Source organism: Lonchura striata, chromosome 27, assembly GCF_050655825.1.
Source record: "Lonchura striata isolate lonStrDom1 chromosome 27, ASM5065582v1, whole genome shotgun sequence".
In the NCBI taxonomy this organism is placed as follows: domain Eukaryota; kingdom Metazoa; phylum Chordata; class Aves; order Passeriformes; family Estrildidae; genus Lonchura; species Lonchura striata.
In genome coordinates, this window is record NC_140729.1 from 2,190,032 (window position 1) to 2,218,008 (window position 27,977).

The 27,977-nt window shown below is 62.4% G+C and overlaps 1 protein-coding gene across 5 annotated transcripts; it reads right to left on the reverse strand.

Moving 5' to 3' along the window:
* Positions 1-157: 157 nt before the first annotated feature.
* On the reverse strand, positions 158-27,964 carry CACNB1 (calcium voltage-gated channel auxiliary subunit beta 1). Of its 5 annotated transcripts, none has more exons than XM_085561816.1 (14): positions 26,627-26,762; positions 24,650-24,736; positions 20,136-20,255; positions 18,377-18,499; positions 16,261-16,397; positions 14,303-14,373; positions 10,580-10,599; positions 9,667-9,747; positions 9,052-9,110; positions 7,775-7,884; positions 6,279-6,430; positions 5,456-5,551; positions 4,436-4,621; positions 158-1,738 (listed from the first exon to the last, which is right to left on the reverse strand). In XM_085561816.1, exons 1-14 carry the CDS (start codon positions 26,711-26,713, stop codon positions 1,409-1,411), a joined length of 1,659 nt encoding a protein of 552 aa, XP_085417942.1. In that variant the 5' UTR covers positions 26,714-26,762; the 3' UTR covers positions 158-1,408. The 5 variants fall into 5 exon arrangements, with proteins under 5 accessions (XP_085417942.1, XP_085417940.1, XP_085417944.1 ...); XM_085561814.1 differs by lacking the exon at positions 10,580-10,599 and adding an exon at positions 12,777-12,949; XM_085561818.1 differs by lacking the exon at positions 10,580-10,599 and adding an exon at positions 12,777-12,949 and having other exon boundaries at positions 24,650-24,757; positions 26,627-26,660.
* Between the last annotated feature and the right edge of the window lie 13 nt (positions 27,965-27,977).

Consider the following 27,977-nt stretch of genomic DNA (forward strand, 5'->3'; position numbering starts at 1 on the left):
CCGTGTCCCTCATATCCCTCCGTGTCCCCCCCGTGTCCTTCCATATCCCCCATATCCCCCGTGTCCCTCCGTGTCCCCCGTGTCCCCCCATATCCCCCGTGTCCCCCCGTGTCCCCTCATGTCCCCCGTGTCCCCACAGGCTCAGGAGCGGCGCAGCTCTCACCAAAATCTTTATTATTACAAAGACCCAAAGCGAGCGGGGCGAGTCCCCCCCCAATCCCCCCCTCCACCCCAAAACACACAAACCAAATAAATAATAAATAAAATAACATTTTTCTTTGTCGCGTCTTTAAATTAATAAAGTTTCACGAGTGACATAAACACGGGACATCCCTCTGCCCCTTTTTTTTTTTTTTGGGGGGGGGGAGACCCCGCTGCCCAAATTTTGGTGGCAGAGGGGGTTCAAAGCACTTGGCAGGCAGTGACACCGAGTCCCCCCCCCTCAAAAAACAAGAGGGAAACTGAGGCACACGTGGGTGGCGGCAGAGCTGGGTGCCTCCCCCCGAAACCCCCCGACCCGGGCTGGTAGTCTGGGTAAGGCAGAGACCCCCAAAAAGTGGGGGTGGGGGGCAAAGGGGTCGCCCCATCGAAGTGGGACAAGCCCCGTCCGGGGTGGGAGGGTTGGACGTGGCGTGTCCCCCCAAGGCCACCCTGGTGCGGTGTCCCCAAGGCCACCCTGGTGTGGTCACCCCGCCGAGCTGGGGTGGGGGGCACAGGGGACACCCCGGGGCGGGCACGGGACAAGGCAGTGCCCCGGGGTGCGGGACGGACAGACGGACAGACGGACGGACACGGCGGGTTGGAACGGGAGGGGGGCTGGGGAAAGGGGGGGGGGGGACAGCGGGACACCCCCCCAAAAAAAGCCAGGGCTGGGCAGCTGTTAGCACAGGTTAGACCCCCAAAACTGGCTCAGATTCACACCCCCACCCCCCAAATTCAGGCAGAGCCCCTCCAAGGCAAACACATGCAGACCCCCACCCCCCCTCGGGAGCACCTTTTGGGGGGCACAGCCGGGGGGCGGCGGGGACCCCCCCAGCACACACCGCATGCACCCCGCGGGCACGGCCTCGGGATTTTGGGGGGCACTGCTGGGGTGGGGGTCCCAGAGCACCACGGAGAAGCGGGGGGCACCTGGGGGGCACGGCCCCTCACCCCTCGCCAGGGCGACGGGGACACGCCGGGGTCCCCTTTGGTCACTTGCTGTCCCTGCCGGGCAGGGAGGCCCCGAGAGATGTTGGGGGGCTGCGGAAAGGGGGAGACCCCCCCTCAGCATAAAGAGGAGCAGGGGGAGCCCCCAGGGCACGGCTGGCCGGGCTCAGGGGGGGCACAAAGGCAACCAGCGGGGCTGTCCCGCCCCCCAAAACCAACGCTGGGGAAGGGGGGAGCCCCCTGCCCGCACCCCCTGATTTTAACGGGTGTAAACGTCGCGACCCCAGCCCTCCCCATCGCTGCGAGCCAGCGGCTCCTCGCCCTTGGCTCGGCCCCGCAGCCCCCGAGCGACCCCGGGCCCGTCCCGGGCAGCGGGCGGCGGCTGCGGGGCGGCGCCGGGCGGCTCCTCCTCCACGGGCTCCATCTCGACGTCCACGCAGCAGGAATCGCCGGGCTCCGTGGGCGCCGCATCCCGGCTGCCCGCAGCCTCGAAGGTGTCCTGGCGGGGCAGGCTGCGGGGAGCCGGGCGGGAGGGCGGCGGGGGGACCCTGCCCTGCCCGCGGCCCCCCGAGTCCGCCGGGTGCGGAGCCTGGGTGCGAGAAGCGACCACACCATGCGGGGATGGACGGGCGGGGGCGGCTTTAGTGCGGGGGGTTAGTGGGGGACAGCGGGGGACACACGCTGCTGCTGGCCAGCCTCTGGTGGGGTGGTGGCAGGGGGGGACACGGTGGCAGCGGGGCTGAGCGGGGCAGGGAGCGGCACGGGGAGGGCGGTGGAGCTCGCTGGAAGATTTAGCGACAAGACAGCACAGGCAGGACATGTGTCCCCTCCCCGTGTGTGTCCCCAGACTCGGCTCGGCACGGTGGGGTGGGGCTGGGTACCCCCACAACAAGAAGGGCACCCCCAAATTCTCGCCCCGCTGAGAGGGGTGGGAATGGGGGTCCGGCAGACCGGCAGCCCCAGGAAGGCATAGGGTGGTTCAAAGGGGGTCCCCAATCCCCTGGGGACCCCAGGGTGGTTCAAAGGGGGTCCCCAATCCCCTGGGGACCCCAGGGTGGCTCCTGAAGGGGGTCCCCAATCCCCTGGGGACCCCAGGAAGGCACAGGGTGGTTCAAAGGGGGTCCCCAATCCCCTGGGAACCCCAGGGTGGCTCCTGAAGGGGGTCCCCAATCCCCTGGGGACCCCAGGAAGGCACAGGGTGGTTCAAAGGGGGTCCCCAATCCCCTGGGGACCCCAGGGTGGCTCCTGAAGGGGGTCCCCAATCCCCTGGGGACCCCAGGAAGGCACAGGGTGGTTCAAAGGGGGTCCCCAATCCCCTCGGAACCCCAGGGTGGTTCAAAGCGGGTTCCCAATCCCCTGGGGACCCCAGGGTGGTTCAAAGGGGGTCCCCAATTCCCTGGGGACCCCAGGGTAGTTCAAAGGGGGTCCCCAATTCCCTGGGGACCCCAGGGTGGCTCCTGAAGGGGGTCCCCAATCCCCTGGGCAGCCCCAGATTCCCAGGGGACCCCAAATGCGGCGCCGGCAGGGACAGGAGCAGGTCCCTGGGGCGACCCGGATCCAGGGACAGGAGCAGGTCCCTGGGGTGACCCCGGTCCCCCACTCCTGGGGGGCTCTGGTTCCCCCATGGTGACCCCAACCCCATGGGTGGCCCTAATCCCAGTGTCCCCAGAGCAGGTGACACCAAACCTCAGGACCACGGTCCCCTGGGGTGACCCTGAGCCCAGGACAGGTGACCTTGGGGACAATGTCACACCTGGGGAGTGTCACAGTCCTGTGGGGTGACCCTGACCCCAGGACAGGTGACCTTGGGGACAATCCCACACCTGGGGAGTGTCACAGTCCCCCAGGGTGACCCTGACCCCAGGGATCTCCCGAGGGCTGGGGGGGTGTCCCCAATGTCCCTGGTGTCCCCAGTGTCCCTGGTGTCCCCAGTGTTCCTGGTGTCCCCAATGTCCCTGGTGTCCCTCATGGTCCCAGTGTCCTGATGTCCCTGCTGTCCCCAATGTCCCTGGTATCCCTGATGTCTCCAGTGGCCTGGTGTCCCAAATGTCCCCAATGTCCCTCATGTCCCCAGTGTCCTGACGTCCCCAATGTCCCTCATGTCCCCGCTGTCCCGGCGTTCCTGATGTCCCCGATGTCCCCGGTGTCCTGGCATCCCTGGTGTCCCTGCTGTCCCGGCGTTCTTGCTGTCTCCAGTGTTCCTGATGTCTCCAGTGTCCTGGCATTCCCGCTGTCCCCGATGTCCCCAATGTCCCCGCTGTCCCCAGTGTTCCTGATGTCTCCAGTGTCCCAGCATTCCTGCTGTCCCCAATGTCCCCGCTGTCCCGGCGTTCCCGCTGTCTCCAATGTCCCTGATGTTCCTGCTGTCCTGACGTCCCCGGCACCCCCAATGTCCCCAATGTCCCCAATGTCCCTGGTGTCCCGGCATTCCCGCTGTCCCCAATGTCCCTGACATTCCTACTGTCCTGGTGTTCCCGGCATCCCCAATGTCCCCGCTGTCCCCAATGTCCCTGCTGTCCCGGCGTTCCCGATGTCCCCAATGTCACCGGTGTCCTGGCATCCCTGGTGTCCCCAATGTCCCTGCTGTCCCCAATGTCCCTGGTGTCCCGGCGTTCCCGATGTCCCCAATGTTGCCGGTGTCCTGGCATCGCTGGTGTCCCCAATGTCCCCGCTGTCCCGGCGTTCCCGCCGTCTCCAATGTCCCTGACATTCCCGCTGTCCCGGCATCCCCGGCATCCCCAATGTCCCCGCTGTCCCCAGTGTCCCCAATGTCGCCGGTGTCCTGGCATCCCTGGTGTCCCCAATGTCCCCACTGTCCCCAGTGTCCCTGATGTCTCCAGTGTCCTGGCATTCTCGCTGTCCCCGATGTCCCCAGTGTCCCCGCTGTCCCGGCGTTCCCGCTGTCTCCAATGTCCCTGACGTTCCCGCTGTCCTGGCGTCCCCGGCATCCCCAATGTCCCCACTGTCCCCAGTGTCCCTGATGTCTCCAGTGTCCTGGCATTCCTGATGTCCCCAATGTCCCCAATGTCCCTGCTGTCCCGGCGTTCCTGATGTCCCCAATGTCCCTGGTGTCCTGGCATCCCTGGTGTCCCCAATGTCCCTGGTGTCCTGGCATTCCCGCTGTCCCCAATGTCCCTGACGTTCCCACTGTCCCGGCGTCCCCGGCATCCCCGCTGTCCCCGCCGTCCCCTCAGAGCGCGTGCTCCTGCAGGGCCGCGGGTGGGCCGGGGCTGGCCTGGCGGCCCCAGAGGCCGAGGTTCCTGCGCAGCGAGGTCAGCACCTGTACCTGGAGGTTGGAGACGGGCGCGGGGCTGGCGGCCAGCGCCGCCGTGGCCATGGTGCGGCTCAGCAGCGGGTTGGGCGGCGTGCTGCTGGCCGGGTGCGTGGCCTTCCAGTACGCCTCCAGGTACTCGGCCAGGTGCTCGCAGGCCTCCTCCAGCTGGTTCTCGTCCAGCACGATGTCGAACATCTCCTGAGGAAGGGACGGGGGCAGTGGGGCACGGCGGGGGGCACAGCGGGGACAACGGGGCGGGGAGGGGGCAGTGGGACAGGGACGGGACAATGGAAGAGGAAGGGGCAGCTCAATGTGGGGCAGAACCTATGGGACAGGATGGGGACAAAGGGACAGGGAGGGGACAATGGGGCAGGGAGGGGCAGTGGGGCAGGGCAGGGACAACGGGAGAGGGTGGGGCAGTGGGACAGGATGGGGACAATGGGACAAGGAGAGGACAATGGGGCAGGGAGGGGACAATGGGACAGGATGGGGACAATGGGACAGGGTGAGGCAGTGGGACAGGGAGGGGACAACGGGAGAGGGTGGGGACAATGGGGCAGGGAGGGGACAATGGAAGAGGGAGGGGTAGCTGGATGTGGGGCAGAACCTATGGGACAGGGAGGGGACAATGGGACAGGGTGGGGTAGATGGATGTGGGGCAGAACCTATGGGACAGGATGGGGACAGGGAGGGGACAATGGGACAGGGTGGGTCAGCTCAATGTGGGGCAGAGCCTATGGGACAGGATGGGGACAATGGGACAGGGAGGGGACAATGGGACAGGATGGGGACAATGGGACAGGGAGGGGACAGTGGGACACGGCAGGGACAACGGGAGAGGGAGGGATCTGTGGGACAAGTCAGGGCCAGTGGGACAGGGCAAGGACAGTGGGACAAGGCCAGGGACAATGGGACAGGACGGGGACAATGGGACAGGGGGGGTGGACAGTGGGACAGGGCAGGGACAACGGGACAGATCGGGGACAAGCTGGGCAGATTCCAGGTCGGGCTGGCAGCACGGGGCACACTCACAGGCGGGCACTGTGCCAGCTTGTCCGAGGCCACCATCTGCACGTTGAGGTGCTTGGCCTGCGACTTCCCCCGGGACTTCACCAGCCGCTGCAGCACCTGCGCGGGAGGGGACAGCCGGGGTGGCAGGGGGACAGCCGGGGTGGCCAAGGGGGACAGCCGTGGTGGCCATGGGGACATGGCCGGGGTGGCCAAGGGGGACAGTCGGGGTGGCCGCGGGGACATGGTCGGGGTGGCCGCAGGGGGACAGTCGGGGTGGCTATGGGGACATGGCCGGGGTGGCCGCAGGGGGACAGTCGGGGTGGCTATGGGGACATGGTCGGGGTGACCGTGGGGACACGGCTGGTGTGGCTGTGGGGACACAACCGGAGTGGCTGCGGGGACATGGCCAGGGTGGCCATGGGGACACAGCTGGGGTGGCCGTGGGGACACGCCCGGGGTGGCCACGGGGACATGCCTGGGGTGGCTGCGGGGACACAGATGGGGTGGCCACAGGGACATGCCTGGGGTGGCTGTGGTGACACGCCCAGGGTGACCACGGGGACACGCCCAGCGTGACCACGGGGACACACCCGGAGTGGCCGTGGGGACATGGCCAAGGTGGCCGTGGGGACAGCTGGGGTGGCCGTGGGGACATGGCCGGGGTGGCCATGGGGACATGGATGGGGTGGCTGTGGGGACAGCGGGGTGGCCGTGGGGACACACCTGGGGTGACCGTGGGGACACACCTGGGGTGGCCATGGGGACACGCCCAGGGTGGCCGCAGGGGGACAGCCGGGGTGGCCACGGGGACATGCCCAAGGTGGCAGGGAGGGGCCGTGCCCACCTTGGGGGAGGTGATCTTGATGTAGACGATGATGGGCGCCAGCGAGGTCTTGGCCAGCTGGGCCGGGTGGTTGATGGTGTCGGCGTCCAGGGCCACCAACTGCAGTGTCCGGGCCAGCTCGAAAATGCGCTCGGTCTCGCTCTGCACCTCGGCTGGGGACACGGGACACGGTGAGGGACACGGGACACGGTGAGGGACATGGGACACGGGGCATGGTGAGGGACACGGGGACATGGAACATGGTGAGGGACATGGGACACGGTCAGGGACACGGGGACATGGTGAGGGACACGGGACATGGTCAGGGACACAGGACATGGTGAGGGACATGGGACACGGGACATGGTGAGGGACATGGGACACGGTCAGGGACACGGGGCATGGTGAGGGACACAGGGACACGGTCAAGGACATGGGGACACCATCAGGGGACATGTCGGGACACGGGGACAGGGTCAGGGGACACGTGGACATGGACAGGGGACATGGGGACACGGTCAGGGGACACGTGGGGACACGGGGACAGGGTCAGGGGACACATGGGGACAATGGGGACACAGTCAGGGGACATGGGGACACGGAGACGGGGTCAGGGACACGGGGACAGGGTTAGGGGACATGTGGGGACAATGGGGACAGGGTCAGGGGACATGGGGACACGGAGACAGGGTCAGGGACACAGGGACAGGGGACACATGGGGACACAGTCAGGGGACACGGGGACAGGGTCCTAACATAACGTATATTCCATTAAATATATGAATTAATAGAAATAAATATACTACTATTTATATATATATCTATTATATACTAACATATATTATTTATATACAGAAATTATCCCGGGGATGTCTGGGGGTGCCCGGGGGTCCCGGGGGGGTATCCAGGGGGGTTTCAGGGGTATCTGGGGGGTCCCGGGGGGTGCCCAGGGGGTATCTGGGGGGTGCCAGGGGTGTCTGGGGGTGTCCGGGGGTATCCGGGGGGGTGCCCACGTGGGTGCCCGGGGCCTGAGGGGGATTTCAGGGGTATCCGGGGGTGCCTGGGGGATGCCCGGGGGGTATCCGAGGGGTGCCCAGTGGGGTTTCAGGGGTGTCTGGGGGGTATCTGGGGGTTGCCTGGGGGTGCCCGGGGGTGTCTGGGGGTATCCAGGGGGGTTTTGGGGATGTCTGGGGGTGCCCGGGGCCCGAGGGGGGTTTCAGGGGTATCTGGGGGATGCCCAGGGGGTGCCCGTTGGGGTACCTGGGGGTATCCGGGGGGGTTTCAGGGGGTGTCTGGGGGTGCCCAGGGTGTCCGGGGGGGTTTCAGGGGGTGCCCAGGGTGCCCGGGGGGTATCCGGGGGGGTTTCAGGGGTATCCGGGGGTGTCCCCGGGGGTGCCCGGGGTCGGGGGGGTTTCAGGGGTACCCGGGGGTGTCCCCAGGGGGGTACCCGGGGTCGGGGGGGTTTCAGGGGTACCCGGGGGTGTCCCCGGGGGTGCCCGGGGTGCCCGGGGCCGTACCCAGGCTGCAGCGGGCGCTGGCACGCTCCATGAGCGGGTGCTTGCTGGGGTTGTTGAGCACGGAGCGCTTGGCCAGCGAGATGTCGGCCGTGACACGCGTGATGGAGATCCTGGGGACACGCGGGGACACCCACGGGTGGTCACCCCCCACGGGACACCGGTGTCACCCCACGGTCACCCCCAGGACCCCGGTGTCACCCCACAGCCAAAGCCACCTCCTGACCCCGCTGTCACCCCCCTGCTGTCACCCCCACCCCGGGGTGGCCGTGGGGTCAGGTTCCCCCTGCCGGGTCCGGGGGTCCCTCTGTGGGGTGGGGTGGGTGGGGGTCCCCCCCTGGGTCAGGGGTCCTTCTATGGGGTCAAGGGTCCCTTTATGGGGTGGGGGTCCCTGTGTGTGGGGGTCCCTCTATGGGGTGGGGGTCGCCCCATGGGTTGGGGATCCCCCCGTGGGTGGGGTCCCCCCGTGGGTGGGGGTCCCCCGTGGGTGGAGGTCCCCCGTGGGTGGGGGTCCCCCGTGGGTGGGGGTCCCCCATGGGTGGGGTCCCCCCGTGGGTGGGGTCCCCCGTGGGTGGGGGTCTCCCATGCGTGGGGTCCCCCGTGGGTGGGGTCCCCCCGTGGGTGGGGGTCCCCCGTGGGTGGGGGTCTCCCCATGGGCCGGGGGTCTCCTCATGGGTGGGGGTCCCTCTATGGGGTGGGGGTCTCCCCATGGGTTGGGGATCCCCCCGTGGGTGGGGTCCCCCGTGGGTGGGGGTCCCCCGTGGGTGGGGTCCCCCGTGGGTGGGGTCCCCCGTGGGTGGGGTCCCCCGTGGGTGGGGGTCCCGCGGCGGGGATCCCCCCGTGGGTGGGGGTCCCCCGTGGGTGGTGTCCCCCCGTGGGTGGGGGTCCCCCGTGGGTGGGGGTCCCCCGTGGGTGGTGTCCCCCCGTGGGTGGGGGTCCCCCGTGGGTGGGGTCTCCCGTGGGTGGGGGTCCCTCGTGGGTGGGGGTCCCCGTGGGTGGGGTCCCCCGTCGGTGGGGGTCCCCCGTGGGTGGTGTCCCCCCGTGGGTGGGGGTCCCCCGTGGGTGGGGTCTCCCGTGGGTGGGGGTCCCTCGTGGGTGGGGGTCCCCGTGGGTGGTGTCCCCCCGTGGGTGGTGTTCCCCCGTGGGTGGTGTCCCCCCGTGGGTGGGGGTCCCTCTATGGGGTGGGGGTCCCCCGTGGGTGGGGTCCCCCGTGGGTGGGGGTCCCCCGTGGGTGGGGTCCCCCGTGGGTGGGGTCCCCCGTGGGTGGGGGTCCCGCTCACCGCCCGTCGAAGCGGTGCTTCAGGAAGTCGAACAGCGCCTTCTGCATCATGTCCGTCACCTGGGGCACGGGGGCAGCGTGGGACCCCCGGACCCCCAAACAACCCGGGACCCCCGAACCCACCGGGAGCCCCCCGGGACCCCCCAAACAGCCCGGGACCCCCAAAACCCACCAGGACCCCCCCCCGGGACCCCTCAAACAGACCAGGACCTCCCTGGGACCCCCAAACCCACCGGGACTCCCAAACCCCCCAAACCCCTCAAACCCCAGGACCCCCCAAACCCCCAAACAGCCCGGGACCCCCCAAACCCACCAGGACCCCCCCGGGACCCCCCAAACAGCCCGGGACCCCACCCGGGACCCCCCAAAACCCCCCAAACACACTGGGACCTCCAAACTCCCCCAAGCCCCCGAGACCCCCAAACCCCCCGGGACCCCCAACCCCCAAACCCCCCAAACCCCCCGGGACCCCCAAACCCCCCGGGACCCCCAACCCCCAAACCCCCCAAACCCCCCGGGACCCCCAAACCCCCCGGGACCCCCAACCCCCAAACCCCCTGGGACCCCCCAAACCCCCCAAGCCCCCCCGGACCCCCAAACCCCCAGACCCCCTGACCTCGTAGCCCTTGAGCGAGGGTCCCACGAGGACGATGGGGCGCATGGAGGGCACCACGTCGTACGGGGGCACGTGCTCGCTCTGGGGGCACCACGGGCATCAGGGGGGCACCCCGGGGGGTTGGGGTGATTTGGGGGGCTGAGAGCGGGGGGCACCCCCGGGCGGTTTTTGGGGTGATTTGGGGTGGGTTTTGGGGTGATTTGGGGCGGGTTTTGGGGTGATCTGGGGCGGGTTTTGGGGTGAATTGGGGTGGGTTTGGGGGGCTGCAAGCAGGGGGCACCCCCGGGCGAGGGGTTTGGGGTGATTTGGGGACGCGGGGCACCCCAGGGTGGGGTACGGGGTGATTTGGGGGTGTGGGGGCACGGGGAACCCCCAGGTGGAGTTTTTGGGTGGGTTTTGGGGTGATTTGGGGCTTTGGGGTAGGTTTTGTGGGGCTACGAGCGAGGGGCACCCTGGGCAGGGGGTTTGGGGTGATTTGGGGTTTTTGGGGTGGGTTTTGGGGACGTGGGCACCCCGGGCGAGGGTTTGGGGTGATTTGGGGTTTTTGGGGTGGGTTTTGGGGGTCTGGGGTGGGTTTTGGGGGGCTGCGAGCAGGGGGCACCCCCGGGTGGGGGTTTTGGGGTGATTTGGGGCCGCGGGGGCATGGGGCACCCCCGGGGGGTTTTTGGGGTGGGTTTTTGGGGATTTTTGGGTTTTGGGGGGCTGCGAGCAGGGAGCACCCCCGGGTGAGATTTTGGGGGTGATTTGGAGGCGCAGGGCACCCCCGGGGGGGTTTGGGGTGGTTTTTGGGGGGCTGCGAATGGGGGGCACCCCCGGGTGGGGTTTTTGGGGTGGGTTTTTGGGGTTTTGGGGGGATTTTGGGGTGGTTTTGGGGGTTTTTTTGGGGTTTTTGGGGTTTTGGGGCGCTGCTCACCGACTTCTGCCTCTGCTTGGCTGCGGCCGGCAGGCGGGGGGAGACAAACAGGCACACGCATGTGTTAGCATGTGTTAGCGTGTGCTAGCATGTCTTAGCGTGTATTAGCATGTGTTAGCGTGTTTGGTAGCGTGTTAGCGCAGGCACGGGGGTGACGCTCCAGTGACACGCATGTGACACCACAAGGTCATGGCTGTGACACCCGCCTGGGCCAGGGACACGCGTGTGACCCCAGGGACACGCGTGTGACACCCAAGGTGTGACACCCCAGGGACACGCGTGTGACCACTGGGGTGAGCAGTGGCCCACGTGTGACCCAGGGGACACGCGTGTCACCCAGAGCTGACGCAGGGACACGCGTGTCACGCTCAGGGTGCCCCAAAGGACACGTGTGTGCGAGACCAGAGTCTCGAGCGTGACACAGGGGACACGCGTGTGCCCCAGGGTGGTTGCACCCGTACCCCCCCGTCCCGCTCAATGGTTGCTCCCGGACCCCCCCAGGTTCCGCTGAGCTCAGGGGGGTCAGGAATGGTCCATTCTGACCGCGGGGGGGGACAGCGGCCGTGCTGGAACACACCATGCGCACACTGCGGGGGGAGGCGGCCGGGAGGGGGCACGGGCTGGTCCATTCCGTGGGTGGGGGGGGGGTCACCATGGGCTGGTCCATTCCATGGACCATGGGGGGGGTCACCATGGACTGGTCCATTCCGTGGGTGGGGGGGGGTCACCATGGGGTGATCCATTCCATGGACCATGGGGGGGTCACCATGGGGTGATCCATTCCATGGACCATGGGGGGGTCACCATGGGGTGATCCATTCCATGGACCATGGGGGGGTCACCATGGGGTGATCCATTCCATGGACCATGGGGGGGTCACAGCCACGGGCTGGTCCATTCAATAGGCAGGGGGGGTCACCATAGACAAATCCATTCCATGGACCATGGGGGGAGTCACCATGGACTGATCCATTCCATGGGCTGGGAGGGTCACCATGGGCCAGTCCATTCCGTGGGCTGGGGGGGGCACAGCCACAGACTGGTCCATTCCATGGGCGGGGGGGAGTCACCATGGACTGATCCATTCCATGGACCATGGGGGGATCACAGCCATGGACTGATCCATCCCACTGACAACACGGGGGGGTCACAGCCATGGACTGATCCACCCCACAGTCCATGGGGGGATCACAGCCATGGACTGATCCATTCCACTGACAACACAGGGGGATCACAGCCAATGGACTGATCCATTCCATGGGCTGGGGGGGATCACAGCCATGGACTGATCCATTCCACTGACAACACAGGGGGATCACAGCCATGGACTGATCCATTCCATGGGCTGGGGGGGGTCACAGCCACGGACCGATCCATCCCGCTGACAGCAGGAGGAGCCGGCCCCACGGCACCAGGGCAGCGCGAGACCCCCCAGCCCCGCGGGGTGCCCATAGGAGGTGCCCCCAGCCCCATGAGGTGCACCCATGGGTGCCCCTAACCCCATGAGGTGCCCCCAGCCCATGGGTGCCCCCAGCCCCGTGGGGTGACCCTATGGGGTGACCCCAATCCTGTGGATTGACCCCATGGGGTGCCCTCAGCCTGTGGGGTGACCCTGTGGGTGCCCCCAGCCCCGTGGGGTGACCCTATGAGGTGACCCCATGGGTGCCCCCAGCCCCATGAGGTGACTTTGTGGGGTGCTCCCAGCTCCATTGGGGTGCCCCCAGCCCCATGAGGCGCACCCATGGGAGCCCCCAGGCCCATGGGGTGACCTTGCGGGGTGCCCCCAGCCCCATGAGGTGCTCCCAGCCCTGCGGGGTGACCCCATGAGGCGCACCCATGGGTGTCCCTAACCCCATGAGGCGCTCCCATGGGGTGCCCCCAGCCCCATGAGGCACACCCAAGGGTGCCCCCAGCCCCATGAGGTGGCCCCAGCCCATGGGTGCCCCCAGCCCCATGGGGTGACCCTATGAGGTGACCCCATGGGTGCCCCCAGCCCCATGAGGTGCTCCCAGCCCTGCGGGGTGACCCCATGAGGCACTCCCATGGGGTGCCCCCAGCCCCATGAGGCACACCCAAGGGTGCCCCCAGCCCCATGAGGTGACCCCAGCCCGTGGGGTGCCCCCAGCCCCACGAGGCGCACCCACGGGTGCCCCATCCCCGCCAGCACCCTTAGGTGCCGAGCGGGCGGGGCCGTTACCTTCCTAAAGAAAGGGATGCGCCGGCCGTGCGCGGGGGGGGTGGTGACGCTGCTGACGCTACTTTTGGGGGAGCGCTGCTGCCTCTCCAGAGCCTCCTCCTCCTCCTCCTCCTCCTCCTCCTCCTCCTCCTCCTCCTCCTCCTCCTCTAACTCATCGGGGCCAAAGGAAAAGCCTGGCGGGGCCGGGCCGGGAGAGAAGAGAGCCATGATGGGGATGGAGGGAGGGGAGATGGAGGTGGGGGAGGACGGGAGGAGAGGGGGTGGAAGGAAAGGAGAAGAGGTGGAAGGAAGGGAGCAGAGGTGAGGAAGGAAATGGAGCAGAGGTGGAAGAAAAGGAGAAAAGGAGCAGAGTTGGGGAAGGAAAGGAGCAGAGGTGGGGAGGAAAAGGAGAAAAGGAGCAGAGGAGGTGGAAGGACAGGAGAAAAGGAGCAGAGGTGGAAGAGAAGGAGCAGAGTGGAAGGAAAGGAGCAGAGGTGGGGAAGGAAAGGATCAGATTTGGGGAAGAAAAGGAGCAGAGGGGGTGAAAGGAAAAGAGCAGATTTGGGGAAGAAAAGGAGCAGAGATGGGGAAGAAAAGGAGCAGAGGTGGAAGAAAAGGAGGAGAGGGGGTGGAAGGACAGGAGCAGAATTGGGGAAGGAAAGGAGAAAAGGAGGTGGAAAAAAAGGAGCAGAGGGGGAAGAAAAGGAGCAGAGATGGGGAAGAAAAGGAGGAGAGGAAGTGGAAGAAAAGGAGCAGATTTGGGGAAGGAAAGGAGCAGAGGTGGAAGAAAAGGAGGAGAGGAGGGGAAGAAAAGGAGGAGAGAAGGGGGAAGAAAAGGAGCAGAGAAGGGGAAGGACAGGAGCAGATTTGGGGAAGGAAAGGAGCAGAGGTGGGGAAGAAAAGGAGAAGGGGTGGAAGAAACGGAGCTGAGGAGGTGGAAGGAAAGGAGCAAAATTGGGGAAGAAAAGGAGGAGAGATGGGGAAGGAAAGGAGCAGAGGTGGAAGGAAGGGAGCAGAGGTGAGGAAGGAAATGGAGCAGAGGTGGAAGAGAAGGAGCAGAGGGGGTGGAAGGAAGGGAGAAAAGGAGCAGAGGGGGTGGAAGGAAAGGAGGAGTGAAGGAGGAAGAAAAGGAGCAGAGGAGGAAGAAAAGGAGAAAAGGAGCAGAGGTGGAAGAGAAGGAGCAGAGGGGCTGGAAGGAAAGGAGAAAAGGAGCAGAGGTGGGGAAGAAAAGAAGCAGAGGAGGAGGAAGAAAAGGTGAAAAGGAGCAGAGGGGGTGGAAGAAAAAGAGGAGAGGAGGAAGAAAAGGAGGAGAGGAGGTGGAAGGAAAGCAGCAGAGGTGGAAGAGAAGGAGAAAAAGGAGATGGAGGAAAAGGAGGAGAGGGTGTGGAAAAAAAAGGAGCAGGGGGGGAAGAGAAGGAGCAGAGGGGGTGGAAGGAAAGGAGAAAAGGTGCCGGAGGGGAGGAGGGACAGGAGCAGAGGGAAATGGGGTGGTCCTGCCTGCTGGAGGTGGGGAGGGCACGAGGGGACCCCGACCCGGGCGCCCTTACCGCTGGCGGGGGGCGTGGGCCGGCGCGGCGCCGCCTCGCCCAGGCTGCAGGTGGAGGCATCGCCCGATTTGCTGCCGAGGGAAAGAGAAAGAGAGAGAAAAATGAGAGAGATGGGAGGGGATGGCTCGGCGCTGGAGAGAGATTTGTGGTGGTTTGGCACAAAAAATGGATTTTTAAGGAAGGAAGAAGTTAATTTGGATGTTGAGCAATTGAAGGTGGGCGCGGCTCTGAGGACGCGGAGGGGTTAAAAGCAGAATTCCCAAGAATTTGCATTTTTTGGTTCTGGAATGGGTGGGGGAGAGGAAGGACTGACTAAATAATCCGAAGGGTGGAAGGATTGGAACCCCCTGCAGATGGAAGGGTGGAGAAATCTGGGATGTCTCCGTTCCTCCCCCAGAGTTTCTCTCTCTGGATAAAGAGACAGAGGTGGTTTTGTCAGCAGCTCACCGTGGGTGTCAGGCCTAAGCTTAAAAATAGGAAAAAAAAAACTTTATTAAGCTACTGCTATAAAAGAAAAAAAGGGAAAAAAAATACACATAAAGATTAAAATGAAAACTTTGCAAAGTTCTTCCTCCCACCGCTCAACTCCAACAAACCACAGGAGACACAATCCGGGCCCCAGTCAGGTTCCCCCCCTCCAGACCATCGAGATTTCGTTTATTGGGGGACACAGAGTCTCTCCTGTCCCCCAAAACCACAGCTGGAACACCCTGGGCTTCCCTTCACACCTGGAAAAGTTTGCCCTGGTGACCCTTCTCCTGTCCTGAGGGGAAAATAAAATAACAAAGAAAACAACAGTTCAGGTTTGCATTTTTGGGACCACAGTCCCCCCCATTTTCCCCTGGGGTCCAAAAACAGAGATTTTCTTTTCTTTTCTTCTCTGAGTATGGGGGCACCACCACAAACCAAACTTTTCTCTGTTTGCTCCACTCCTGTCTTTTCCCAGCTGGAGCAGGTCTCTTGGCTCACCAGCATCCTCCTAAAATTCAGTTTTTCCTGGAGGAGATTGCGTCTCCTGTGGTTTGTTGGAGTTGAGCGGTGGGAGGAAGAACGCTTTGTAAAATTTTCATTTTAATCTTTATATCTACTTTTTTTCCACCCTTTTTTTCTTTTATAGTAATAGCTTAATAAAGTTTTTTTTCTGTTATTAACCTCGGGCGTGCTTTGCTCTGTTCTCAATTGCGTTTCACAGCGTTTAATTGAGAAATTGAATTTTCGTGGGGGTGCCGGCATCGTGCCTGTGTCAAACCATGACACACAAACTGAAATTAATTTTCTCTTCCAGGAAAAACTGAATTTTAGGAGGATGCTGGTGAGCCAAGAGACCTGCTCCAGCTGGGACAAAACAGGAGTGGAGAGAACAGAGAAAAGTTTGGTTTGTGGTGGTTCCCCCATACTCAGAGAAGAAAAGAAAATCTCTGTTTTTGGACCCCAGGGGAAAATGGGGGGGACTGTGGTCCCAAAAATGCAAACCTGTTGTTTTATTTATTTTATTTTCCTCTCAGGACAGGAGAAGGGTCACCAGGGCGAACTTTTCCAGGTGTGAAGGGAAGCCCAGGGTGTTCCAGCTGTGGTTTTGGGGGACAGGAGAGACTCTGTGTCCCCCAATAAACGAAATCTCGATGGTCTGGAGGGGGGAACCTGACTGGGGCCCGGATTGTGTCTCCTGTGGTTTGTTGGAGTTGAGCGGTGGGACGAAGAACGCTTTGTAAAATATTCATTTTAATCTTTATATCTAGCTTTTTTTTCCCCCCTTTTTTTCTTTTATAATAATAGATTAATAATTTTTTCTTTTCTGTTATGAACCTCGGGCGTGCTTTGCTCTGTTCTCCATCGCGTCTCATGGCGTTCAACTGAGAAATTGAGTTTTCACGGGGGCGCCGGTGTCAAACCGTGACAGATGAGGAGGAGGAGGAGGAGGAGGAGGAGGAGGAGGAGGAGGAAGGGCTGAGCCTCACCTGGAGCTCAGGCGGTTCTGCCTCATCCTCTGCTCCTGCAGCAGCCGCATCTGCTCCAGCTTGACAGGGCTGGGGATGAAGCCCACCTCGCAGCCCTCCTTCACCAGCCGCCCGATCCACCAGTCGTTGTTGTACTTCTGCACCAGAAAAAGGGGGAAAAAGTCTTAAAATCAGTCCCAAAACTCATCCCAGGAGGGAAAAATTCCTTAAAACCCAGCCCAAGCCCATTCCAGGGGGGAAAAATTCCTTAAAACCCTGCCTCAAACTCATCCAGGGGGGGAAAACATCTTAAAACCCAGCCCAAGCCCATTCCAGGGGGGAAAATGCCTTAAAATCCCACCCCAAACTCATCCCGGGGGGAAATATTCCTTAACACTAGCCCAAAACTCATCCCAGGGGGAAAAAATACCTTAAAACCCTGCCCCAAACTGATTCCAGGGGGAAAAACCACCTTAAAACCCAGCCCAAGCCCATTCCAGGGGGGAAAATGCCTTAAAATCCCACCCCAAACTCATCCCAGGAGGGAAAAATTCCTTAAAATCCATCCCAAGCCCATCCCAGGGGGGAAAAATTCCTTAAAACCCTGCCTCAAACTCATCCCAGGGGGGAAAACATCTTAAAACCCAGCCCAAGCCCATTCCAGGGGGGAAAATGCCTTAAAATCCCACCCCAAACTCATCCCAGGAGGGAAAAATTCCTTAAAACCCAGCCCAAGCCCATTCCAGGGGGGAAAATGCCTTAAAATCCCACCCCAAACTCATCCCAGGAGGGAAAAATTCCTTAAAACCCAGCCCAAGCCCATTCCAGGGGGGAAAATGCCTTAAAATCCCACCTCAAACTCATCCCGGGGGGAAATATTCTTTAAAACTAGCCCAAAATTCATCCCAGGGGGAAAAAATACCTTAAATCCCTGCCTCAAACTCATCTCAGGGGGGAAAAATACCTTAAAACCTTGCCCCAAACTGATTCCAGGGGGAAAAACCACCTTAAAACCCATCCCAAGCCCATTCCAGGGGGGAAAACGCCTTAAAACCACCCCAGAGGGAAAAAAAAAACCTTAAAACTAGCCCCAAACTCATCCCAGGGGGGAAATACCTTAAACCCCATCCCAAACTCATCCCGGGGGGGAAAAACCTGAAAACCCCACCTCAAACTCATCCCAGGGGGGAAAAATTCCTTAAAACCATGCCCCAAACTCATCCCAGGGGGGAAAAATTCCTTAAAACCATGCCCCAAACTCATCCCAGGGGGGAAAAATTCCTTAAAACCATGCCCCAAACTCATCCCAGGGGGGAAAAATTCCTTAAAACCATGCCCCAAACTCATCCCAGGGGGAAAAATTCCTTAAAATCCATCCCAAGCCCATTCCAGGAGGGAAAAATACCTTAAAACCCATCCCAAGCCCATTCCAGGGGGGGAAATACCTTAAAACCAACCCCAAAAAACCACTCCAGGCAGGAAAACACCTTAAATCCACCCAGTGGGATTAAAAAAACACCTTAAACCCCCCTAAAAGCCCATCCTAGGGGGATAAAACATCTCAAAACCATCCCCAAACCCACCCCAGGGGGATAAAAACCACCTAAAACCACCCCAAACCACCCCATGGGGACACACACCCCAAACCCACCTCGGGGGACAAACACCCCAAACCACCCCAGGGGTATAAAAACCACCTTAAAACCACCCCCAAACCCACCCTGGGGGGACAAACACCCCAAACCACCCTGGGGGGACAAACACCCCAAACCACCCCAGGGGTATAAAAACCACCTTAAAACCACCCCAAAACCCACCCCAGGGGACAAACACCCCAAACCACCCCAGGGGTATAAAAACCACCTAAAACCACATCCCAAACCACCCCAGGGGTACAAACACCCCAAACCACCCCAGGGGACAAACACCCCCAAACCCACCTCGGGGGTACAAACACCCCCAGACCCACCTCGCGGGGACAGACACCCCAAACCACCCCAGGGGGGACAAACACCCTAAACCCACCCCAGGGGGGACAAACACCCCAAACCCACCCCAGGGGACAAACACCCCCAAACTCCCCCGGGGGCACAGACACCCCCAGACCCCCCCCAGCCCTTCCCCAGCCCTCGCCCACCTCCTTGATGTGCAGGAAGTCGCGGGGCTCGAAGCTGACGGCCAGGCCGGGCACGGGCGCCTCGTCGGCGGCCGCGGCGCGGTAACCCACGTTGGTGCGCACGGCGAACGCCACCGCCTTGGTCTGGGCACGGCACGGGGCGGGCACGGGGTGGGCACGGGGTGGGCACGGGGTGGGCAGCGGCCCCCACAGCGAAATCGGGGGGATCCCCCCCGGTGGCAGCCCGAATCGGGGTGATTCCGCCCCGAAATGGGGAGATTCCGCCCCGAAATGGGGAGATTCCGCCCCAAAATGGGGAGATTCCGCCCCGAAACAGGGAGATTCCACCCCAAAATGGGGAGATTCCACCCCAAAATGGGGAGATTCCGCCCCAAAATGGGGAGATTCCGCCCTGAAACAGGGAGATTCCACCCCAAAATGGGGAGATTTCCACCCCGAAATGGGGAGATTCCACCCCGAAATGGGGAGATTCTGCCCCAAAATGGGGAGATTTCCACCCCAAAATGGGGAGATTCCGCCCCAAAATGGGGAGATTCCACCCCAAAATGGGGAGATTCCGCCCCAGAATGGGGAGATTCCACCCCGAAACAGGGAGATTCCACCCAAAAATGGGGAGATTCCACCCCAAATGGGGAAATTCCAACCCAAAATGGGGAGATTCTGCCCCAAAATGGGGAGATTCCACCCCGAAACGGGGAGATTCCACCCCAAAATGGGGAGATTCCACCCCAAATCGGGGGGATCCCCCCCGGTGGCAGCCCGAATCGGGGTGATTCTGCCCCGAAATGGGGAGATTGTACTTCGAATCAGGGAGATTCCACCCCCCTGTCACCCCGAATCGGGGAGATCCCACCCAAAATGGGGAAATTCCAACCCAAAATGGGGAGATTCGACCCCAAAATGGGGAGATTCTGCCCCAAAATGGGGAGATTCCACCCCGAAACGGGGAGATTCTGCCCCAAAATGGGGAGATTCCACCCCAAAATGGGGAGATTCTGCCCCAAAATGGGGAGATTCCACCCCGAAACAGGGAGATTCCATCCTCTGTCACATCAAAATGGGAAGATCCCACCCCACTGTCACCCCAAAACGGGGAGATCCCCCTCGGTGTCAGCCCGAAACGGGGAGATTGTACCCCGAAATGGGGAGATTCCGCCCCAAAACAGGGAGATTCCACCCCAGAACAGGGAGATTCCACCCCAAAACGGGGAGATTCCGCCCCAAAATGGGGAGATTCCACCCCCAGTGCCCGGGCTGGGGGGTCCCAGGGGTTCCCGAGGGTTGCCGGTGCCAGGGCTGGGGGGTCCCAGTGCCAGGGCTGGGGGTCTCGGTGCCAGTGCCAGGGGTCCCGGGGGGTCCCAGTGCCAGGGCTGGGGGTCCCGGTGCCAGTGCCAGGGGTCCCGGGGGGTCCCAGTGCCAGTGCCAGGGGTCCCGGGGGGTCCTGGTGCCCGGGCTGGGGGTCCCGGTGCCGATGCCAGGGGTCCTGGGGGGTCCCTGTGCTGGTGCCAGGGGTCCCGGGGGGTCCCGGTGCTGGTGCCAGGGGTCCCGGGGGTCCCGGTGCCAGGGCTGGGGGTCCTGGTGCCAGTGCCAGGGGTCCCGGGGGGTCCCTGTGCTGGTGCCAGGGGTCCCGGGGGGTCCTGGTGCCTGGGCTGGGGGTCCCGGTGCCGGGGCTCCTGGGGGTCCCGGGGGTCCCGGTGCTGGTGCCAGGGCTCCCGGGGGTCCCGGGGGTCCCGGTGCCCGGGTCACTCGGGCTGCCCACCTTGGCTTTCTCCAGCTGGGCCATGGCCTGGCGCTCGGCCTCCCTGCGCAGCGCCTCGCGGTCCTCCTCCAGCGACACGTCCGAGTCCGACGGGCGGCTGGTGTACGACTCGGCCGAGCCCTGGCACCGCGCGGCGGGCACGGCTCAGCCGCTGCCCGGGCACCCCGGCCCGGCCCTGCTGCCGCTGCCCGGCGCTGTGCCCGCCCAAAGCCACCCGGGGCTGCCCGGAGCCACCTGGGGGCTGCCCAAAGCCAGCCTGGTGCCATCCCGGTACCACCCAGAGCCACCTGGTGCTGCCCAAAGCCACCCTGGGGCTGCCCAGAGTCACCCTGGTGCCACCTCGGTGCTGCCCAAACCCACCCGGGGCTGCCCAAAGCCACCTTGGTGCCATCCCGGTACCACCCAGAGCCACCTGGTGCTGCCCAGTGCCACCCAGTGCTGCCCAAAGCCACCCAGTGCTGCCCAAAGCCACCCGGGGCTGCCCGGAGCCACCCTGGTGCCATCCCGGTACCACCCAGAGCCACCTGGTGCTGGCCAATGCCACCCAGTGCTGCCCAAAGCCACCCGGGGCTGCCCAGAGTCACCCTGGTGCCAACCCGGTACCACCCAAAGCCACCCAGGGCTGCCCAAAGCCAGCCTGGTGCCAACCCGGTACCACCCAGAGCCACCTGGTGCTGCCCAGTGCCACCCAGTGCTGCCCAAAGCCACCCAGGGCTGCCCAAAGCCACCCCGGTGCCACCCTGGGGCTGCCTGGAGCCATCCCGGCACCACCTGGTGCCACCCTGGAGCCACCCTGGAGCCCCCGGTGCCACCCCGGTGCCACCGCGGCGGGGTGACGGCAGGACAGGGACAGGGACGGGACAGGGACAGGGATGGGACAGGGACGGGAACAGGGACAGGGACGGGACAGGGACAGGGACAGGGAGGGGACAGGGACGGGACAGGGACAGGGACAGGGACAGGGACGGGACAGGGACAGGGACAGGGACAGGGATGGGACAGGGATGGGACAGGGACAGGGACAGGGAGGGGACAGGGACGGGACAGGGACAGGGACAGGGACGGGACAGGGACAGGGATGGGACAGGGACAGGGATGGGACAGGGACAGGGATGGGACAGGGACAGGGACAGGGATGGGACAGGGACAGGGACAGGGAGGGGACAGGGACGGGACAGGGACAGGGACAGGGACAGGGACGGGACAGGGACAGGGACAGGGATGGGACAGGGACAGGGACAGGGAGGGGACAGGGACGGGACAGGGACAGGGACAGGGACGGGACAGGGACAGGGATGGGACAGGGACAGGGATGGGACAGGGACAGGGACAGGGACAGGGACAGGGATGGGACAGGGACAGGGATGGGACAGGGACAGGGACAGGGACAGGGACAGGGATGGGACAGGGACAGGGACAGGGACAGGGACGGGACAGGGACAGGGAGGGGACAGGGATGGGACAGGGACAGGGATGGGACAGGGACAGGGAGGGGACAGGGAGGGGACAGGGATGGGACAGGGACAGGGATGGGACAGGGACAGGGATGGGACAGGGACAGGGACGGGGACAGGGAGGGGACAGGGAGGGGACAGGGACAGGGATGGGACAGGGACAGGGAGGGGACAGGGAGGGGACAGGGATGGGACAGGGACAGGGATGGGACAGGGACAGGGATGGGACAGGGACAGGGACGGGGACAGGGACAGGGAGGGGACAGGGAGGGGACAGGGACAGGGACGGGGACAGGGACAGGGAGGGGACAGGGAGGGGACAGGGATGGGACAGGGACAGGGATGGGACAGGGACAGGGATGGGACAGGGACAGGGACGGGGACAGGGACAGGGAGGGGACAGGGAGGGGACAGGGACAGGGACGGGGACAGGGACAGGGAGGGGACAGGGAGGGGACAGGGATGGGACAGGGACAGGGACGGGGACATGGCAGGACAGGGAGGGGACAGGGAGGGGACAGGGAGGGGCAGGACAGGGACACCGCAGCTGTCGCTGTCCCCGTTCCTGTCCCTGTCCCTGTCACTCCACCCGGGAATGTGACACCGGTGCCACCCCCGAGTGTCCCCCGGGGCAGGGGACAGCTGGGACACCCCAGGGACACCCCAAAAACCCCAAACACTCCACAGACCCCCCAAAAACCCCCCAGACCCCAAACACCCCAAACACCCCAAAAACCCCAAACACCCCACAGGTCCCAAAACCCCCCAGATCCCAAAATCCCCCAGACCCCAAACACCCCAAAAACCCCAAACACCCCCAAAAACCCCACAGACCCCAAACACCCCAAACACCCCACAGACCCCCCAAAAACCCCCCAGACCCCAAAACCCCAAACACCCCACAGGTCCCAAAACCCCCCAGATCCCAAACACCCCAAAAACCCCGAACACCCCCAAACACCCCACAGACCCCAAAACCCCAAACACCCCAAGCACCCCAAAAACCCCCCAGACCACCCAAAAACCCCCCAGCCCCCCCAAGCCCCCGGGGGAGAAGAGGGGACCCCAAGATGAGGGTGGGGAGGGGGAACGGGGGGTCCTGGGGGTTGTAGGGCCGGGGGGAATTTGGGGGTCCTGGGGGCTGTGAGAGGGATTTGGGGGGTCACTGGGGGCTGTAGGGCAGGTAGGGGGGAATTTGGGGGGTCCCTGGGGGGTGTGGGAGGGATTTGGGGGGTCCCTGGGGGGTGTGGGAGGGATTTGGGGGGTCCCTGGGGGCTGTGGGGCGGGTGGGGGGAATTTGGGGGGTCCCTGGGGGGTGTGAGAGGGATTTGGGGGGTCCCTGGGGGCTGTAGGGCGGGTAGGGGGGAATTTGGGGGGTCCCTGGGGGGTGTGAGAGGGATTTGGGGGGGTCCCTGGGGGCTGTGGGGCAGGTAGGGGGAATTTGGGGGGTCTGGGGGCGTGTGGGGGGCATTGGGGGGTCCCTGGGGTGTGGGACCGGGGGGAATTTGGGGGGTCCTGGGGGGTTGTGTGTGTGGGGGGGATTTTTGGGGTCCTGGGTGGGTGTGGGGAGGATTTTGGGGTCCGGGGGGTTGTGGGGGGGGATTTGGGGGTCCCGGGGGTCTCTCACCGGGGCAGCCCGGGGGTCTCTCCCGGGGGTCTCCATGCCGGCGGGGCCGGGGCAGTTTTTGGGGGGGCGGGGCAGTTTTTGGGGGGGCGGGGCAGTTTTTGGGGGGGTGGGGCGGGTTTTTGGGGGGGCGGGGCGGGTTTTGGGGGGCTCAGGTTTCACCCCGGCTATTTTTAGCCCAGAGCCGGGCGGGGGGAGGGGAACGGGGGTGGGGAGGGGCCCAAATTTGGGGAGAGAGAATTTGGTACGGGGTGGGGGGAGGGCTGTGTCCCCTCCCTGGGGATTTAATTTTGGGTGTGGGGGATGGAATTTTGGAGTGGGGATTTAATTTTGGGAGGGGGGATGAGATTTTGGGGGGATGTGATTTAATTTTGGGGGGATGAGATTTAATTTTGGTTGTGGGGATGAGATTTTGGGGGGATGTGATTTAATTTTGGGGGGACGTGATTTAATTTTGGGGGACGTGATTTAATTTTGGGGGGATTTGATTTAATTTTGGGAGGGGGGAGATGAGATTTTGGGGGATGTGATTTATTTTTGGGGGGATGAGATTTAATTTTGGGTGTGGGGATGAGATTTTGGGGGGATGTGATTTAATTTTGGGGGACGTGATTTAATTTTGGGAGATGTGATTTAATTTTGGGGGGATGTGATTTAACTTTGGGAGGGGGAATGTGATTTTGGGAGGGGGAGATGTAATTAAGTTTTGGGCACAGGGGACATGATTTTGGGTGATGTAATTTAATTTTGGGAGGGGGGGACGCAATTTTGGGGGGGATGTGATTTAATTTTGGGTGTGGGGATGAGATTTTGGGGGACGTGATTTAATTTTGGGAGGGGGGGGATGTGATTTTGAGGGGGGGGATGAGATTTTGGGGGGATTTAATTTTGGGAGGGGAGATGAGATTTTGGGGGATGTGATTTATTTTTGGGGGGGATGAGATTTAACTTTGGGTGTGGGGATGAGATTTTGAGGGGATGTGATTTAATTTTGGGTGTGGGGATGAGATTTTGGGGGATGTGATTTAATTTTGGGGGACGTGATTTAATTTTGGGAGGGGGAGATGAGATTTTGTGGGGCGTGATTTATTTTTGGGGGACGTGACTTAATTTTGGGGGACGTGATTTAATTTTGGGGGACGTGACTTAATTTTGGGGGACGTGATTTAATTTTGGGGAACGTGATTTAATTCTGGGGGACGTGATTTAATTTTGGGGGACTGTAATTTAATTTTGGGAGGGGGGAGATGAGATTTTGGAAAGTCCCGAGGCCACGCTCGGATCGGCTCCGGGGCGACCCCACCTCAAATCCCGGGTTACAAAGGAGCTCAGGGCCCCCCCAAAAAACTCCGGGACCCCCCAAAAAAATCCAAGACCCCCCAAAAATCTCTGTGAACCCCCAAAAATCTCTGTGAACCCCCAAAATCTCCGCTCACCTGCCGGACGAAGCTGTTGGAGGTGGTGTCGGAGGAGCTGCTCCCGTCCGAGCGCTTGAAGCGGCTCTTGCGCCGCCCGTAGCGGCCCTGGGCACGCAGGGGGGAGAGCTGGAACCCCAAAATTCCACCCAAAATTCCAGCCAGGAGTGCCCAAAAATTTCCCCGAAAATTCCATCAAAATTCCCCAAAAATTGCCCCGAAAATTCCATCAAGTTTCCCTCCAAATTCCCACAAAATTCCCTGAAAATTCCCCAAAAATTTCCGCAAAATTCCCTCAAAATTCCTCCCAAAATCTCCCCCAAAATTCCCTCAAAATTCCCCCAAAAAATTCCCCCCAAATTCCCCAAAATTCCCCCAAAACACCCCAAAAACTTCCCCCAAAACTTTCCCCAAAACTTCCCCCAAAACTCCCCCCAAAACCCCTCCAAATTGCCCCAAAATCACCCCAAAATCGCCCCAAATCCCCCCAAAATTCCCCCCAAATCCCCCCAAAATCGCCCCAAATCCCCCCAAAATTCCCCCCAAATCCCCCCAAAATCGCCCCAAATCCCCCCAAAATTCCCCCCAAATCCCCCCAAAATCGCCCCTAAAACCCCCCAAAATTCCCCCCAAATAGCCCCAAAACTCCCCCCAAAACCCCCTAAAATCACCCCAAATCCCCCCAAAACCCCCCAAAATCACCCCATATCCCCCCAAAACTCCCCAAAAACTCCCCCCAAAACCACCCCAAAGCGTCCCTTTAAACCCCCCAAAATCGCCCCAAATCCCCCATATCCCCCCAAAATCCCCCAAATCCCCCCAAAACTCCCTCCAAAACCCCCCAAAACCTCCCAAAATCGCCCCAAATCGCCCCTTATAACCCCCCAAATCCCCCCAAAATCGCCCCAAAATCACGCAAAATCCCCCCAAAACCCCCAGAATCCCCCCAAATCGCCGCAAATCACCCCCAAATCCCCCCAAAACTCCCCCAAAACTCCCCCCACAACCCCCCAAATCGCTCCTAAAACCCCCCAAAATCGCCCCAAAGCACCCCCAAAACCGCCCTAAAACTGCCCCAAATCCCCCCAAAATCACCCAAATCACCCCAAAACCCACCAAAATCACCCCAAATAACCCCAAATCACCCCAAAACTTCCCCAAAACTCCCTCCAACCCCCCCCAAAACCTCCCAAAATCGCCCCAAACCGCCCCTAAAACCTCCCAAAATCGCCCCAAAGCACCCCTTTAAACCCCCCAAAACCACCCAAATCACCCCAAAACCCACCAAAATCACCCCAAATAACCCAAAATCCCCCCAAATTCCCCATATCCCCCCAAAAACTCCCCCAAAACTCCCTCCAACCCCCCCAAAACCTCCCAAAATCGCCCCAAAGCGCCCCTTTAATCCCCCCAAAACCGCCCCAAATCCCCCCAAAATCACCCAAATCGCCCCAAAACCCCCCAAAATCCCCTCGGGGGTGTCCAACTGGGGTTGCGGGAAGGGGTGAACCCCATTTTCCCCCTTCCCACGGCGGAATTCCACGGGACGCCCCCACCACCCGCGCTGCTCCCTCGCTGCGGGGCGATGCTGCCATCCCCCAAAAACCCCCAAAATCACCCAAAATCACCCCAAATAACCCAAAATCACCCCCAAATCCCCCATATCCCCCCAAAACTCCCTCCAACCCCCCCCAAAACCTCCCCAAATCGCCCCAAACCGCCCCTAAAACCTCCCAAAATCGCCCCTTTAAACCCCCCAAAACCCCCCAAAATCCCCCAAATCGCCCCAAAACCCCCCAAAATCCCCTCGGGGGTGTCCAACTGGGGGGTGAGGTTGGATTTTCCCCCCAATCCCACGGCGGAATTCCACGGGACGCCCCCACCACCCGCGCTGCTCCCTCGGTGCGGGGCGGCGCGGGCGATGCTGCCACCCCCCAAAATCCCCCCAAAACCCCCAAAATGCCCCAAAATGCCCCAAATCCGCGGCGGGGGTGTCACCTGGAGGGCGGCGTTGTCCAGCACGTCCATCTGGATGTCCTGCGTGGAGCTGGAGGGGGTCCGGGCCATGCCGCCTTCCCGCACCATGGGAGCGCCGCGCTCGCCGGGATGGATTTTGGGTTTTTTTTTTGGGGGGGGGGGTGGATTTTTTTGGGGATTTTTTGGGGATTTTTTTGGGATGGATGCGGGGAGGAAGAGGATGGCGATGACGATGAAGCTCAAGCCTGGCCCCCGCGGTGACGGAGGAGGAGGAGGAGGATGAGGAGGGGCGGCCGCTCCCGCACCGCATTCCCCGCCCCCCCAAAAAATTCCACGCGCGGCGCCCCCTTCCCAAAATTTTTTTTGGGGGGGGGGGGGTTGAGCGTGCCCCCACCCCAAAAAAATACCCCCCCAAAAAAAAAACGGGGGAGGGGTGATGGGGACCCCCCAAAAAGGAGCGGACGCCACCCCAAAAGGCCGATCCAGTGTCCCAAAAATCGGATTTTTCTCCCCAAAACCCACCCGGGGTGAGCACCCCCCGCAGGGCCCCCGTGGCAGCGGATTGGGGACAATTCCAGAGGTTTGGGGACATTCCCAGGGGGTTTGGGGACAATTCCAGGGGGTTTGGGGACTATTCCAGAGGGTCTGGGGACAATTCCAGAGGGTCTGGGGACAATTCCAGAGGTTTGGGGACAATTCCAGAGGGTTGGGGACAATTCCAGAGGTTTGGGGACATTCCCAGGGGGTTTGGGGACAATTCCAGAGTGTCGGGGACAATTCCAGAGGGTTTGGGGACATTCCCAGGGGGTTTGGGGACAATTCCCTTCCAGTCCATCCCAGTCCATCCCAGTTTGCTCCCAGTCCATCCCAGTCCTTCCCAGTTTATCCCAGTCCATCCCAGTTTATCCCTGTTCAATCCCAGTTTATCCCAGTCTCTCCCAGTTTATCCCAGTTCCATCCCAATCCATCCCAGTCTCTCCCAGTTCCATCCCAGTCCATCCCGGTCCATCCCAGTCTCTCCCAGTCCATCCCAGTTCTATCCCAGTTTATCCCAGTCCCTCCCAGTTTATCCCAGTCCCTCCCAGTTCTATCCCAGTCTCTCCCAGTCCATCCCAGTCTCTCCCAGTTTATCCCAGTTCCATCCCAATCCATCCCAGTCTCTCCCAGTTCTATCCCAGTCTCTCCCAGTCCATCCCAGTCTCTCCCAGTCCATCCCAGTTCCATCCCAGTCCATCCCAGTCCCTCCCAGTTTATCCCAGTCCCTCCCAGTCCATCCCAGTCCATCCCAGTCCCTCCCAGTTTATCCCAGTCCCTCCCAGTCCATCCCAGCCCCCCTCCACGTGCCCCACGCCCTCACCGCGCATGCGCAGCC

Coding starts and splice junctions, on each gene's coding strand:
- CACNB1 (XM_085561814.1), bottom strand. CDS start 26,713: ATGGTGCGGGAAGGCGGCATGGCCCGGACCCCCTCCAGCTCCACGCAG. Junction 20,256..24,649: donor CCAACAGCTTCGTCCGGCAG/GTGAGCGGAGAT, acceptor GCGCGGTGCCAG/GGCTCGGCCGAGTCGTACAC. Junction 9,748..12,776: donor GCATCCCTTTCTTTAGGAAG/GTAACGGCCCCG, acceptor TGGTGCCCCCAG/AGCGAGCACGTGCCCCCGTA.